Genomic DNA, 17,462 nt, shown 5'->3' with positions numbered 1-17,462 from the left:
TAAAAGGCACAGATTGTTTGAAGTCAAAGGCCCCTGAAGAAGGCTTTACTCACACATACAAACACACACACACACGCACACACACGCACACACACACACACACACACGCACTCACATAAGCTCCAAAACCCCGTCCTGCCAGAACATGCCACGTTAATAGACAGCTGTTAAGCGTTGTTGTGCAACCAGCACAAACACACTATCCCTATAATCAAAGGAGGAGGGAAGGTAGATACATACCATGATAACACTGTGAGATCCTGTGGTTAGAATGATAATAGATTAGCTTTAAGTGGTATATTATATTAAGTCATTGTTCTATATGATTGAAGGAAGGATAAAGGAGCATACTACTGATTAGAACTCCATGGCTGGCCACCTTCTTCTTGGGCCAAGTTTTCCAAATTCAGATTTGCGAAAATCCGGACAGGTTTTAGTAAAATAGGCATGATAAATGTATACTTTTTTTTTTACAACAGTATTCTGTTGTTCTTGCACCCAAAAAATAATAGCTTTTTATTATAACCTTACAACAAGCCTTTTGTATCTACATAGGAGCGGGAGCTGAGGCCGCCATGTTGCACCGCCATGTTTCTAAAGGAACACAGAAATAACAAACTCAACGGCCTTACGCATTTAGTGTAGGAGTGTTGGAAGTAATATAGAATAAATAACTAAACATCTTCACCTCATCACTTGATATTGTTGGGTCTTTAGCCACTAAGTGTGAAGAATATTGGATGAACATTTGAGACACACACAGAGAAACATCTTTATTTAATAGATACTAATATAAAGGGCAGATGTGACTTCAAAATCCAGTCACAAAGTGCTAATTGAAAATGTTTTGGAACTCAAGCACATTTAACTTGTTTACTTCTAAGTCAATTTTATTTATACAGTCAAATTCCACAATTAACATTTTCCCTCTGGGGGCTTTAAAATATTAGTTCTGACCTTCAGATTCATTTGGAAATATGTTTAATAAATGAAACCAGGCTTCATGAAGTTATTTTGTAAAGGTATTTCTTAGGCCACTGACACAGGAAACATTTGGGGTCCAGCTGATCTAAATGGAAGTCCATGTGCGCTCATAATCAACTGTCTGGAATAAAGCTTTAAGAAGGGTCCTGAACCACATGTCTAGTTGTGTTGGAAATGATTCATAGCTTGGAATAGTCTCACATTCAAAATGACGACATCTGCTGGCCAATTTCTGGTACTGCACCTATAAAGACATTATACAGACATACAGTGACTCAACAAATGACCTGACTTTTCTCATTCATCAACTGATAAATCTCACACAGAGTTACCAGCTCTTTATTTTCAATATTGTTGCAGACTATGAACCTAATATATCTAAAGCTAGCACTGCAGCATACCGTGGGGAAGCCTTGTCCTGTCGCCATGGTTCCAGTCAATTCCGGTAGGTGGCGGTAATGAGTTATAACCTCGCTGCTAACTGCGAGTGTTAAAACAACGAAGAAGGAGGGGCAGCCTCGGTCAGTTTGTCGCTGTCTGTCTCGGTTGAAACAACTCTAGATGAACTGGTAAGAACTTTGCGCATTTTATCCAAGTAAAGTTTGTTTTTTTACTTGAGTATTTATATTCGGAGTAGTAGAATAGTATAGTGGTAACTGTGCACACGTGAAATACAACAGCGTGTTGGTTGTGTTAGCGGAAAACGTTCACATAAACTGCTGCTAAAAGTGATCATCGGTGTTGTTAATGCTAGTGGCTAGCTGTAGAAAAACGTGTGCTGCTGAAATGTAAGCCACCTTTGCTCGATTTGTTGTGTACCGATTTTAACTGGAGACGCGTGGCCGCTACCTAGAACACGTGGACATTAAGGTATCTTGTTGTCTCGTGTTAAACGTTGAAAACATTAAATCGAGATAATTCTGAGTGGGATTTGGTTTGGGCTCGTAACTGCAGCTGAAATGTCCTGTAACACTGGGTGGGCCTGTCTCCACGTGGTCGGCCTAACGTGTTACAGTAGCATGGTAGCTTGCTAACAATTATATACCGTTTTAAAGAGCTGCATATGAAGATACAGACTAATAAACAACGTGTTGTTGTGTGTTAGTATAGTTTTATAGGTGTAATGCACGTTGATGTGTCTGTCCCTCTCCCCTGATGACTTGCACTGGGCTCTGAATGTGTGTGAAGTCAAAAGTTGCATCTTTGGCCCTGACAAGCCAACGTTTCTGAGGAGAGAAACTGGTCAACGTTTGTCAAAAGTTCTGTTTTTTAACAACACAATAACGCGTGATTTTTTTTCTCCACTTTTCAGATAAAGTGAAACGGCTCCTGGACTCAATGTTGGCTGTTAAAAGGTTTGTACAGGACAGTGTAATCATGATTGCATATATCTAAATATCACAATAGACAAAGGTGTGGTTATAAAATTACAATTTGACTTATGGATGTGTGTTTCTATTGGGCATAACTGAAACTTGAAGTTTTGTTAAATCTAACTTTGAAAGAAATGTAGGCCGAAATCTAACTGCAGAGCTGTCACTATAGAGAAAATGATATTGCCCTCAAAGGAGTTTCAGGACCCTTGTTAATGGTGTGTTGGAGGCATTATGTCTTTGTTTAATATAATACTGTGTTGAAGTATCTTCAAGCTTTCTACTATTTTGTACATGTCACATTTTACCGTTATGTTAAGTAGAGTATTTTAGTGGTGACAACTAGCTATACTTGATCACTTGTGCTTCTGATATATGCATGGATGACTTCAATTCCTTCAAGATGTGTGAAGTCACTTCAATGTGGATGTGTCTGTGCCTCTCCCCTGATGACTTGCACTGGGCTCTGAATGTGTGTGAAGTCAAAAGTTGCATCTTTGGCCCTGACAAGCCAACGTTTCTGAGGAGAGAAACTGTTCAACGTTTGTCAAATGTTAAGGTCATTCATTGCCACACAGTAACACATGGCTTTGTTCTTTTCAGATCTTTTTCAACAAGGGGAAACACCACTTAACACTGGCCTGGACTCCAACAGGTGTGTGGACTTATTATACATTATTTAATATAAATAAATCATACCTGCAAACTCGTCGCTTTTCGGCGATTTTCGCCGTTTTGAATCAAAATATATGACCCACGTGAATCGTATAGATCCGAAGAGTTTTTGTTTTTGGGAGGGGGGGGGGGGGGTAGGGGTAGCGGCAGCTGCCAGAAAAGTCAGCCAGCGCTTCCCAGACTGGACTGTGTGGGCGAGTTACCGTAGTGTGAGACAAGGGAATATAGTCATCTTGGCAATAAAACATCTTTGGTAGACGTCATGAGTAGCCTATTGTCCAATCAGCGTTAAGATCGGGCACCGTAAAGTATCACTAATGCTGCCGCTGTGTGTGTGTTCAGACTTTAGAATTGGCTAAAAGTCTCAATCAAAGCGTTTTTGATAATACAAAATAAAAAATTAGAGGCTTTGATTAAACACTGTCAATGGTTTAGAGGTGAATGTGACTTAGCCTACTCGGCTGAAAACAGAAAGTAACGGAGGGACGCAGCTCACTGTACAGTCCCTTTATTTAGTCGCGCTGTCAGTTTGCCGACATGGCTCTCTGTATTCTGTATATGTCCATGATTTAGACTCGATATATAGAAACAGATCGCGTAAGCCGTTCCCGTAGACAACGTTAACGGGCAGGATATCCCCGACTGTGATTTCATCCATCAAACCACAGAGTTTTTTCTGAGCGGCGTCTCACTCGCTCACACTGGCGAGGTCTCCCGAGTCCCGGTGATTTTCACCGTCACAGCGATCGACTCGCTGCTTTGCTCGGGCGGAGGCTTTGTGTGAAGGTGATTTAACATCACGGTCGTTGACGAATGTTATAACTTTATGCTGCATATTTTGCACTGCACTGTTCTGACCCACACAACTGTTGACGCTTAAGTGAAGCTGACATTTTAATGAGCGCACATTGCAGAAATGAAGCGTCTGCAGTGCGCTCACAATCAGAGCCGGGCCCGAGGCACAAGCAAATTTAGGGGTTGCTTAGGGCCCCCGACCGACAGGCCCCCCCCCCCAATTTTTTTTTTTTTTTTTTTTTTTATGTGTTTGATATTAACATCATATTATTATATCATACAAAAAAATGAATACAATGTTTTGGTCTAGATAGTTAATAGCCCAATAATTTAATCAGTTCATCTGGGAGGTAATCCAAGTTTAACTGATCACGTCACGTTCACGTCCATGCACAGTGTGTATTGAGTTTATTTAAAAACATTTGGAAATGGGGCTCGGATGCCCATGCACTGTAGAACCTATTTCAGCCTCGTCTGTGGAAAAAAAGATAGCTGGACAACAGAGTTCTTCTGCTTCGTTCCTCTCATTGCATTTAAATGTATTCATTACATTACAGAGAAATATGTCCCATAAAAGAAAAAGAGCACCAAGCCCAACCCAGAGGACCCTGCATAACATTTTATTTTAAATGAACATTTTAATGGAAAATCCAAGTGTCTTTCTTCAATAGCTTCTAATTCATCTGACCCAGTGTCTCCAAATTATTTATTCACACAAAATTTCTCAGATTTAGCCTCTTAATTTTCCTCTCAAAGTGCACCAGATTCATGCATTTCACTTTAAAAAGTTAAAATAAAATCTCCCGGGGGGGCATACCCCCAGACCCCCCTAGGAGGGTCAGGATCTCAGCTGGCTATTATTTTCATCCAGCTGGACATTGGAGGCAATAGTGGAAAACTCTGGTTGTGTGAATGATATTTAACATTAGTCAATCATTTGGACAGCGAAAAACACCCGACCCCCCTCCCCCCAGAAGGGACGGGTGTTTGTCACCTTTTTCACCTCCTATGAGTTTGCAGGTCTGATAAATGCAGTATTAGCGCTCCCTCTCCCCTGATGACTTGCACTGGGCTCTGAATGTGTGTGAAGTCAAAAGTTGCATCTTTGGCCCTGACAAGCCAACGTTTCTGAGGAGAGAAACTGGTCAATGTTTGTCAAAAGTTCTGTTCTTTAACAACACAATAACACGTGATTTTTTTTTTTTCACTTTTCAGATCAAGTGAAACGGCTCCTGGACTCGACTCGTGTGTGGGCTCTAAAAGGTTTGTAAAAGACATTAGAATCATGGTTACTGAAGTTAAAATATCACAATAGACAAAAGTATTGTTATAAATTGACCACTGGAGAGCAACAATGCACGACTGAGTATATCAGACATAACTGAAACCAGCAGTTCTGTTAAAAGAATACCTTTTTCTAACTAGGCAGACATGTGAACGGGAAGCTGTCACTATAGAAACTATGGTATTGTGCTCAAAGGAGAGTTTAAGGACCCTTGTTATTGGTGTTTTGGAGGCAATATGTCTTTGTTTTTAATATAACTACTGCGTTGAAGTATCTTCAAGCTTTCCACTACTGTGTAAATGTGACGTTTTACCGTGCTGATAAACAATGTTAAGTAGAGTATTTTAGTGGTGACACTAGCTATACTTGATCAGTGTCTGTAGTCCTGTGCTTCTGATGTGTGCATGGATTACTTTAATTCCTTCAAGTTTTGTGAACTCACGTTGACGTGTCTGTCCCTCTCCCCTGATGACTTGCACTGGGCTCTGAATGTGTGTGAAGTCAAAAGTTGCATCTTTGGCCCTGACAAGCCAACGTTTCTGAGGAGAAAATGGGTTAATGTTGGTCCAATGTCAACCGTCATTATTTACCACACAATAACACATGGTTTTGTTCTTTTCAGATCTTTTTCAACAAGGAGAAACGCCACTTACACTGGACTGGACTCCAAAAGGTTTGTGGACTTATTATACATAATTAAATATAAATAAATGCAGTATTAGCAGTCCCTCCCTCTCCCCTGATGACTTGCACTGGGCTCTGAATGTGTGTGAAGTCGAAAGTTGCATCTTTGGCCCTGACAAGCCAACGTTTCTGAGGAGAGAAATAAACCATCCATTTGCTTATCCGGCTGATCCTTCAGTGGGCTGGAGCCAGTCCCAGCTGATGTGACTAAAACTAATGTGAAAATTAAAATGTTTTCTTGTGTTTTTCAGGTTTGTAAGGAGGTGAAGTCCCTCAGACTGGACTCAAATCAGGTTAGTTATTATTGCTACATATGTTTTCCTTCTTTAAGGTGGAGTCAGAGATACTGGAGGAAAGCTTGTCAAAATCACTTCAGTGAATGTCTCCTCACAATCTGCTGCGTGCGTGTGTGTGTGTGTGCGCGCGCTGAAAATGAATCTGTTAATACACAGCCCAGGCTCTCCAAACGGGTATTTAAACAAAGACAGAGTTTTTAGCGCACACAGGTAGCAAATTGTGAGGAGGTATTCACTGATTTTGACAACGAGCATTCTTCAGAATCACTGACTCCACCTTTTTTAAATGCTAGTCTCCTGTGATGTCTTGCACTGGGCTCAGAATAATCAGTGTTGATAAAAGTGCGGCTCTGCTACTGACATGGCAGGGTCTGAGGAGACAGTCACTGAAAACATACATTGAATCTTATTCTGTTTGAATAGTTTGTCTGAACTTCTGTTTCTTCCTGTCTTCTCCAGGTAACGGCTTTCAAGCAGACGACATCATCTGAATCATAACAATCTTGTAATTTCATATTCTGGTGTTTTTTTTGTAACATTGAATGTTGTTTTTATATTCTGTATTTTCTCAAAATAAAACTACATCTTGAAATTGTTTGTTTCCTCTTTACAAATACTAGAGTAGGTAAACTGTAGGTTGATCCAATTTTATCCAATGGTCCATTTGAAAACCAGTTTATCTTGTAAAATCAAATGAAAAATGAGTATGGAACTAAATACATGACACTATCACCACTCACATGGACTGTTGTCTTTTGCTGTATTTATCCAACAATGTAGAGTTGACATACTACAGCATGGCACATATCCCCCCCACTACAAGGGGTGTGTGCAGAATGCAAATTTATATCAAATATAAAGTTGTTCATTAAATGAAACTGTCGCATAGTTTGGCTTTTGTTGGCACATTTAGGTTAAACCTGTTTAACTGTCTCTACCCTGCAGTTGATATTGCGCTCAAATGAGAGTTTAAAGACTCCTGTTAATTGTGTGTTGGAGCAATATGTCTTTGTTTAATATAATACTGTGTTGAAGTTGTCTTCAAGCTTTCTACTATTTTGTACATGTCACATTTTACTGGATGTTAAGTAGAGTATTTTAGTGGTGACAACTAGCTATACTTGATCAGTGTCTGTAGTCCTGTGCTTCTGATATATGCATGGATGACTTAAATTCCTTCAAGTTGTGTGAAGTCACTTCAATGTGGATGTGTCTGTGCCTCTCCCCTGGGGCCTGTTTCAGGTAGCTGGTTTTGAGGCAACCCAGAGTTTGTTCGCTCTGAGTTGGTGGAAACTCTGGGTTTTCCGTTTCAGGTAGCAGGTTCAGTGCAACCGAGAGTCAGTTACTGCGGCAACATACGCCGTGGGTCTAACCTGCTGGATAGGTGGTTAGACCTACCCTGAGTTTGTTTTCACTTTACGCTGCAGCTCCGACTGAAGAAAGAGTGTCACTGTCACACGCGTCCCTGTACAGTTTGAAGCAAAATCACTCTATAGAAATCTCCATCGGGATGTTTTTATCATTTCCTGATGATTTTACGTTTGACCAATCATTTATCTGATCAGTAGCCTTGTTCTCAGCCCTCGGTCCGTTCATATAGGCGGCCACCTTACACATCGTGACATGCTCTACATTCAGATTAATAAACCTATTTGTAGCCTATTGTATGTTTTTTAACGTCTGTGCCACTGAACAGATTTATGTCAGGTGGATTCATGTAACGCTGCGGCTGCACGCGATCGTTGTAGTTCACTTGTGCGATCCTAAAGTCACAGACAAGCCTCGTTAAATAGCCTAATATGAATATAAAAATTATATAATAATTTAAACTGTGATCACTTGAGGAAAATGGATCTGGTAATAAATCAATCAGGCTCTTCAATGGAAACTGTCACCTAATGTGTCTTGACGTTAATGTATTTCACTCCCCATTTAAAAGAAGCGACAGTCTGTTCTGTTTACTGCACAGTAGGCTTTAGGCACTGTCAGTAATGCTGTGCCGCGCCAGCTTTATTACTTTACAGCTGATATGCGTAACTTTTTAAGATAGACTATGGCTTCTCATACGGAAGCGAAATGATTATCTTGACAAAAAATGTTTGCTCTGTTTTTTTCTGAATTGCCGAGGAGATTAGATCAGAGTTATGAGACAATATCCCGTTAATTCTTCTCCATAGGCTACCATAAACTCATTCGTTAATATTTCTAACTCTAGTGGGAGGAGCGGAGATTTCTTTTTTTCTTTTTTGAGAAGTGGAGAAGTGGGAGGATCAATCATTTGTTTCTTCTGTTTCCATGGTGAATCATGTTATCAGCGATCCATTGACGATGGCTTTTATGCACACGCTCCACCCAGAGTGAACACGCTCAGAGTTGATTAACCCAACGCTGATCCACTGTTCTGAAACCGAAAACCCAGAGTTGCTTATCAACCCTGCGCTCTGAGTTTACCAACTCAGAGCGCAGGGTTAAACCCAGAGTATGTAAAACCAGCTACCTGAAACAGGCCCCTGATGACTTGCACTGGGCTCTGAATGTGTGTGAAGTCAAAAGTTGCATCTTTGGCCCTGACAAGCCAACGTTTCTGAGGTGAGAAACTGGTCAATGTTTGTCAAATGTTAAAGGGGCACTGTGTAACATTTTAAGTAATGTATTAGCTAAAATCAATATCCTCATTAATAAATATGTCCTTTTTGGTGTAAAATCACCTCTTCTAATAATCTGAATAATCCTCTTGAGTGGAGAATTACAAATGTTAATATTACATTTTGTACATTGAGAGGGCAAGTCTTATGGAGGCATCCATGTTGGTTGGAATGTCATCAGGTGCATTGTTTAAAATTTAGAATTGTTCTTGTCCTTGAAGGCCACTGTAGCTTCTGTTATTATTCAAAAGGGGTGGGGTTATCCAGGGAGTGTTGCATTCTGGAACTTTCTAGAACTGTCTTGATGATGTCATATTACACACTGCACCTTTAAGGTCATTCATTACCACACAGTAACACATGGCTTTGTTCTTTTCAGATCTTTTTCAACAAGGGGAAACACCACTTACACTGGCCTGGACTCCAACAGGTGTGTGTTATATTTCACCAATAATCCTTTTATGCTTTTATTTATTTATTTATTTGTTTTGAGAGCTTTTATTTTGAAACCCTGGGATGTGTGATTCTGTTGTTACCCGTGAGGTCACTTCCTGTTATTTCGCGCTAACCTCTTCAGCATGGACATGCTCTTCAGTCAGCAATTTGCCCTGGATAAGAGAGGTAATAATGTTCAGTGCTCCTCTAAATGAGTGTATAAAAGTGATTAAACACGGTAAAACATGTAACCGATTTGTAAATAATGTTTTGAGGAAGTTGCACTTGCTCTTTAGTCATGTAAGACGCTCGTTTTAGTGTAGGAATGTTGTTATTTATCCAGTATGGCAGTTTTTGTTGTATTGAGTTTCATGTGCTCGTGTCTCCTTGTGTTTTAGAGGTGTTCACGTGTCGTGCACATCATTAATGGCCGTGCTGGTTTATTGTTTTTTGGACCCAGAAAAATAGAGACTCCCTCGGCAAGAAAGCAGTTTTCCCGACTCGCGTTCATTTACACAACGCAGAATTAGCCGAAGCAGCAGCAGGCCGGCTACATGTGGACTTATTATACATAATTTAATATAAATAAATGCAGTATTAGCAGTCCCTCTCTCTCCCCCTGATGACTTGCACTGGGCTCTGAATGTGTGTGAAGTCGAAAGTTGCATCTTTGGCCCTGACAAGCCAACGTTTCTGAGGGGAGAAATAAACCATCCATTTGCTTATCCGGCGGATCCTTCAGTGAGCTGGAGCCAGTCCCAGCTGATGTGACTACAACTAATGTGAAAATTAAAATGTTTTCTTGTGTTTCAGGTTTGTAAGGAGGTGAAGTCCCTGACAGACTGGACTGAAATCAGGTTAGTTATTATTGCTACATGTGTTTTCCTTCTTTAAAGGGACTCTTACCGATCTTGCAATTGAGAATTACAGCACGATCATAACATCCCGCCTCTAACGCCCCACCCCCTCATTCCCATCCCCTGTGTTCTTTTTTTAAGCAGACTTACAACCTACTGCCTCCGCGCACGGAACGTTTACCAAAGTAATGGATCCGGATTCAGAAGCACCGGTAAGTTATTTACATACACATATATATTTTTCAGTTCAATGGTTGTTATGTGCACCATTTATTTGCTCTATTTTTTTTAGTTATAATTTTTTTTTGTAGAATTCATCGTATTTTCTTTCAAACACTGTAGGTCTACCGCTAATGTTATCTAATAAGCGGTCTCAGCTGTTTTGTTTTCAGTGTAACGTCGGTTACGGTTTTGTCTGCTACCGGCTAGCGCGTGGTTAACTTTATCACTCTGTTCAAAAAATGATGCTTCAATGTCGAAAGCTTGAACTTTATAATAAATAGACATTTGGGTCCAACATGTGGGACCCTGGGGAGTTCTCCACAGCTAGAGTAATAACACACTGCCCTAATTATGTAAAAAATAAAAGTCATAGTGCACATCAAATTAAACAGAAGAAACTCCTCTACAAGCACATATAAATCATTTTCACACAGACCAAACACAACTCCAACACCAAGCATGTTATTATCAAATATCAAAATCTGAATAGTGTCAGAAACTCAACCCACTGTACACATTTCCATTTCTAGTGCTCCGATGCTCTATTCACCTTATATGAAAGCTAAGCCCCTGATGAATCCAACACTACCACTATTATTCCCGTATGACAAAAAACCTATATAACCAGCAGCCAAATAATACAAAGGTATAAATACAGTGTGTTCTGTGTGTATACAGCGAATAACATAACATGAATTCCTGTCATTTTGCTCTGCCTCACTACATAATATTCAAACTTGGCAGAGATATTGGAAACACATTTTGCTTTTTATCTAGAATTTTAGCTTCATCATCATTTCACAGAGATATGATTTACAGTAAAAAAAAATATATATGCAAAACATGTATTTTCAGAAAGTGTTCCCATGTCTCTCTTCACCCTGATATTCTTATAAAGTTAAAACATGTTCTGTCTTTGTTTTTACATGTTGGTGCTTCTAGGAGGACAGTGGCGTAGATCCTGACTCCAGCCTTGACGCTTTCACCGAGGGAGATGACGATTTTGATGATGATGATGATTATTATGATGATGATGATTCTACTCGTGATGATCTACTCAGAGTTCAGCACTTTCAGCAGCAGAGGATTGCCGCTGAGCAGGTAAAGCAGCACCATATTAGTTTCTTCTTCTTCTTCTTCTTCTTCTTCTTCTTCCTCTTCTTCCTCTTCTTCTTCTTCTTCTTCTTCCTCTTCCTCTTCCTCTTTGGATTAGATGTCCAGCAGCCTATTTCTATTTGTTTAAAAAAATCATGATCTTTGCAACATGTATTGACATGAAAATATCTACTATTTCAGGCTAGAATTCAAGCGCTGGACCTCACACAGTGTCATGAGCTGCTTCTGACCTGCCTGCAACGGGACCCAAGCATGATGTTTGACCTGCTGGCACAGTCACAGGTTCAGGATGCTTCCCAAATTATTGGAACACCCGGGCCACCAGAGTGGTGTGTCTGTGGCAGATGCAGGCATATGATCAGAGACATTGAGAAGGTGTGCTGCCGACAAACGCTGGAAAATTGCATCTCTGTCCTGCCTCACATGGATGCCTTCATCTTGCAGCCGGGGGTCCTCCGCCTGGCCAGACGCATCTGGAATGACACCCGAGCATTAGAAGATGGACAAACACCGGGCGAAAGCCACAGGCAGTTCCGCCTTGCTGCATCTAGACAGTATGTCATTTGGCAGTATGGTCAACTTGGACAAGGCTACAGAGTTATCATACCAAGTTGCTGTGTTTGGAGAATACGTGACGAATACCCAGACCCCAATGGGATCTACAAAAGTTTTATCCCCAGCCGACATGGTACTGATGAGGACTAGACTCCAGCCCAGTGTACCCTGCCCTGTGAATTATGTACATAGTCTTATTACTGTATATTTTGGTCATAGTTAGGGACCCATATTTTTTTTATTAAAAATACATATTTGTTTACTCTGTTGTGTTTTACATCTTTGAAATTTCGTTTATAGTCAATTTTCAAGTCAATACAGTTTAAAAATGTCGAACTGCCATTTTCTTTATTTACATCATATGTTTTTCTTATGCTTTGGTTACACTATGCAGAAAATCACACACGACTTATTGCTGCTCCTGCGCTTCGTTCCCACCATTACATCTGATGTCCAGAAAATCTTAATATTTTCCCTGATGCCAGCACAGGAAGTGTATTCTTTGAGTATCAACTGAATGCTTACAGAATGCCTCTTAGTTTAATTTCTCCACATATTCTGTATGAACTTCAGAATCAATTCGATTTTATGAAAAAAAAAAAAAAAAAGTTTTAATGTTTTCTTATGTCACAGAGGGAATTCAGTGATCCCAAAAACACATATCTTACATTATGGAAACCAATGACATAAGACAAAATTTTGAAAATATTGCTTTAGATCCAGAGTTCTCCTGTTAACCTTCCAGACAAGACGGCAGGTTTGATGCCAGGACAAGCCCTGGTTGGTGCAGGTTGTCTTCTACTTTAGCGGGAGTGGTTCATCTTGACAGAGAGTAATAAAAATCAAAATGTAACATTGGACAGAATTGCAAAGTTAGGTATTACTAGCTAGCTAAAAAGATTTAACTTTATCTTCTACCGATAATGCGTTTATGGACACTTCTAATCTAACAGGTTACATATAAGGAGAAGTTATGCTCCTTCTCCAATGAGGGATGTTATTACAAAAAACAGTATGTGTCACAATCACATGTCAACTCACCACGACCTCTGCTGCGTTGAGTCTCCAAAATTTGTTTCGTTAATGGTGCAAGGGTCATCTGGTCTCATCGTTCTTTTCCGAGGCATGCCCTTCCCTGCCGCCAACTTGCAGCGTAGGATGGCACACTGGAGGTCTTTTATGTACTCGTAACTCTTCTTCACCTTTATGTACAGACAGAAGCCACCGCTTTTTTTGTTGAACATTTTGTGGTAGCTGACAGAGGACACAAAAAGTACAGTTACTAACAAATAAAAATGCGGTAAGTTGATATTAGATGTGTTACACTTTATAAGGAGAATAAACAAAAGATATATAGACTATCAAGGAACAATATAGCATATAAAGAGAGTATTTTGAATTCCTCAGATAATAAATGTTCAAACTGACTTCAGACTTGAACTCATTGACGTTGTACCCTCAACAACCATGTCACGCCCAGTGGGGGAAAAAATGTCATGACATGAGGTGGTAGGCCCTGTCAGGGGTCAACCGACTTATTAGAGTGCAGCATGAAGTGCTGTAAAAAGAAAATGTAATGCTCCACATGTTCCTACTTTATAGTGTTGTTATATAACAGTTATAATCAAAGCATTCAGTTCTCGACACAGTAAACAGAAAGTGTGTCTGATTGGCTGGACATGGAAAGGCTCAGACTTTCTGAAAGGGAAGTGATTGACTCAGCAGATGGGGAGGGGTCAACGCATAAGACAATAGACAAGGCGTCTGGAAGCTGTAGAATAAGCATTCATTAGATTCAAAGGAGTGCTGTGTATGTGGGGGTGGGGTGACAAAACACAGACGTAATAGTGTATTGCTATAGAAAAGGTGTTACCTGGATGAAAAGGTATTGGGGGATAAACCAGTGGCAGTTGATTATGCAAATGACACCAAAGGAGGGGTACTCCCCCACCACCATACAGACACAGTACTTCGGCATGACCAGTATGTTGGTGGGCCCCTTCAATGTGGAAAAGCTAAAAATCTGACAACACTCACTACTAGGGGTTATACCTTCCAAGAATACAATTGCACAGCTTTATTGCAAATGCCACACTTATAACTGACTGCTGTAAAGGTTTTTGCTTTGCTATGATTTTTTGGGCCAGCACCCAATTACACACCAAATCTACTGATTATCTCTTCACGGGGGAGTCAGAATTATGAATTTTTGTGTTTTAAACATCAACATACCTGTATTTGCCATCTGCCTTCACATAGTAGGGTCGGCTGCAGTGTTCATTGTAGTCGAGGGCAGCTAAAAGTGTTCGGGCCGCATACACAGGTGGTACGAACTACATGCTGTAAGTTACTGCTATGTAAAGATGGATTACTGTATTTGTTTTCAAAAAATATTTTAGAAATGTCATATGTGTTAGTTATCATTCTGTTTTTCAATGTCTAGGCCGGCCTCCAAAAAGGCTGCTCACTGCTACTCGTCTGGAAGAAGGATATCTGCAACCACTTTTGGTTCTGCTGCAAGGCAGCAAATCCAGTGGAGGATTTCTGGGAATGTTTTTCACTGTAAATTGTATAAGTAAGTGTATTGTCTATGTATTCAAATTATACATTATAACAATTACATATTCATTTTGAATTGCCTATTCAGGACATGTGGACAGGATTGCTACACCATGTCACCGGAGAACACCAGTGGGGACTTGGCCTTACATAACGATAGTTACCTACTGAGTATATCATCAGTACATACTGCGTACTCTGTAGTTTGTTTGCTGTAATCGCAAGAATCACTGCAACGCTTTCAGCCTCAGTGTAGTTTAAGGTTGAGATGAAATTCTACAAGATTTATAGAACCAACATGAGGCGAAATTGTAATGTTATGTGAACATTATTTTAATATAAACTCGAATCCATGTAATCTCCCTTAATGGTGGAGTTGGGGATTTTGGAGAATACTCAATCTTTGTTAAAACCGAAATCATCAACATCAACTACCTGTCCGTACAGTGTGTGCTGACAAATCTTGTGTTATTACACAGCATGCTCTAGACCAGTATGTTAATAAAAGGGGGCTCACTGTAGCTAAACATATGACAGTTTACAGAGCAAACTGTGTGTATTAAAAGTAAAACTGGATTTTTTTCAGCGCACAAACAGGTAGTGGATCGTGAGGAGATATTCACTGATTTTGACAAAGTGATTTTGACAACAAGCGTTTTCCAAAATCGCTGACTCCACCTTAAAACTAAACAATAGTCAAAGCCATATTCCCATGACAACTTAAAGCTGGGGTATGTGATTTCTGATTGGTCAAAGTTAACATGAGCTGTACACTTTGACCAATCAGAGCGAGGCTCCGATTCTCTGTTCTTATTGGCTGTTGGGACTGTCCATTCACTTTGGCACGACTTTGTTGGTGTAGAGCGTGTCAGGGAGGGACCAAAGAGAACAAGTGGAGCGGTTGAGGTATTTGGATTCAAATCTCTATCCCAACTGCCATTTTCTCCCCAAATCCTCCACCCCAGCTTTAAGAACTCTTGTGATCAGATGAGAGACTGAAAAAAATCAAATCAAACTGTTGCACAAGATAAAAATCAGTTTTCCAATAGAAATGAAACTCAGAAAACATAAATTACAACTTTGTTTCTGTATCTTTATTATAATTCTAACAATTTATTATCTCTTAAAACATTTGAAATTCATATATGTCTTATATGAACGTGTGTATATGCGTATCACATATACATATATATTCTGTGAGTTAGCTTTCATCTGTTCATATTCTCTCCATATATATTTTTAAAAGATCTCTTAAAGGAAAATAAAATGCTTTCTATAAAGTCGGACCGATTCCTTTAAGGACAATAACTCCTAAATGAGAAAAAAAAAATATTAAAACAAATTGGCCAATAACTCACTTAAAAAGAACATTATTGTATCAGCAAGAGAAGTTTGTCAACATCCAAAGTTATGAACTGGCCCTATTGACACCAGCAAACACAAGAAGAATCTGCCTCTAAAATATATTTAAAGTTTTGATTGGAAGCTAAATTCTGCTTGTAATTGTTCACCCTTTCAGAAAACAACCATTTTTGAAGTTAAAATTACTTCCAAACTTCGAAAGTGAAAAAGCCACAATTGCTTATGTTAATAGGGCCATTGCATAATGTGCTGGTCATAAACAATGCCTTTGTACAAATAAGAAAAATGCAATCGATGAGCTTGAAAACATATTAATACTGTCAGTTCATAAACAGTGGAAGAGGGTTCAGATGTCGAGAACGGGTCGAACTGTATAGAAAGCAGAACGGTTAAATAAATAAATACATTTTTAACCTTTTTTTAATGTTAAACATTATTTGGAAGACAGAGATTCTTTAGAACTTTTGAGACTTTTTTTTTCTCTTCTATTTTTTAAAATCATAATTGGATGACCATTATTTTCATCGTCCTTATTGCTATTTCTCTTGCATTCAAATATAATCTCTCCATGACCAACCAGCAAATACAAAGACCCCCCCTCCCTCCCTATCCACCCACCCTCAAACTCACCCAAAATATGCCCCCCATGTTAAAAAAAACGCACGTGTGATATGCGAGATGTGTTCGAGGACTCAAATGCAGCACGAGAGGTGAAGTGTTGTTCAAGGTAGCGAGGTCATGGGAGAGCCCTTTATATTTGATCTCAGCAACAGCGAGAAAAGCAGGACTGAGGTTTAGAATGAGATGAGAATGAGCATTGGAAGCCGATGTAAAAACTCAAATTATTTCAGTGCAAAGCATGAAGGGAAAAAATGAAGTCTGTGGAAGATTTCAATAAAAAAATGGGGACAGCTCTTACCCTGAACTGATTCTAACAAAATTATGGTGACCCCTTGTTTCCCACTATTTCGGGGCATCGCCCAAAAGAACAGTTGCTACATTTTCAGCATCTGCATATTTCTTAAAAGTGGCAACAAACTTTTTAAAAGAGTGAACAAAATAATTGTACATTTCATTTTGAATAAAGCTTTTTTTTTTCTAGAAGTAAATCAAATGAAGTGATTCTTAAAATGTGCTTCACATTATGTTTGCAGTGCTTCTTGTCATCACGTAGAAGAAGCAATGCTATTAGGGTTTCTACCGTGCACAAACTAATATGCATCTTTCAATTCAAAAATACCTACCTATACATATATATATATATCTATATATATATATTCTATATTTATAACCAGCGCGATTATCTTCACTATACGCAGTCAGAAAATACACTGTCTGCATTCTGGAGCCGTAATAACAGTAAGGACGATGATAGTAATGATAAATAGTAACAATAAATCTCTTCATATCAATATCGGTATTCCAGTATTCCCGTTTTTAAAGTTTAAAAATTGTAAGAACAATCATAGTATTAAAACTTGATCTAAGCGTTTGTTTCTCTCGGAATCCCCTCGGTGGCTGCGATTTTCCTCTTGGATTTTTGCCGAGAGAGCTGGGCGGCCATTGCTGGAAGGAGAAAAAGTCTTTAGTTTTTTTTTGGCGGGAAAGAGCAAGAAAAT

At 39.4% G+C, this 17,462-nt stretch overlaps 1 protein-coding gene across 1 annotated transcript; it reads left to right on the top strand.

The window, feature by feature from the left end:
• Nucleotides 1-1,410: 1,410 nt before the first annotated feature.
• On the top strand, nucleotides 1,411-12,178 carry LOC307262990 (uncharacterized protein; the record flags this gene model as incomplete). The annotated part of the gene is made up of 9 exons (XM_080044009.1): nucleotides 1,411-1,429; nucleotides 2,297-2,355; nucleotides 5,735-5,785; nucleotides 6,048-6,089; nucleotides 9,117-9,167; nucleotides 9,986-10,029; nucleotides 10,174-10,241; nucleotides 11,194-11,352; nucleotides 11,548-12,178. The coding sequence occupies 8 exons, from the start codon at nucleotides 1,411-1,413 to the stop codon at nucleotides 11,214-11,216; spliced, it is 357 nt and encodes a 118-aa protein (XP_079900135.1). The 3' UTR covers nucleotides 11,217-11,352; nucleotides 11,548-12,178.
• Between the last annotated feature and the right edge of the window lie 5,284 nt (nucleotides 12,179-17,462).

Source organism: Ammodytes marinus (genome assembly GCF_949987685.1).
Source record: "Ammodytes marinus genome assembly, chromosome: 16".
In the NCBI taxonomy this organism is placed as follows: domain Eukaryota; kingdom Metazoa; phylum Chordata; class Actinopteri; order Uranoscopiformes; family Ammodytidae; genus Ammodytes; species Ammodytes marinus.
Note: the sequence above shows the minus strand (reverse complement) of the source record. Positions and strands in the feature narration are given on the sequence as shown.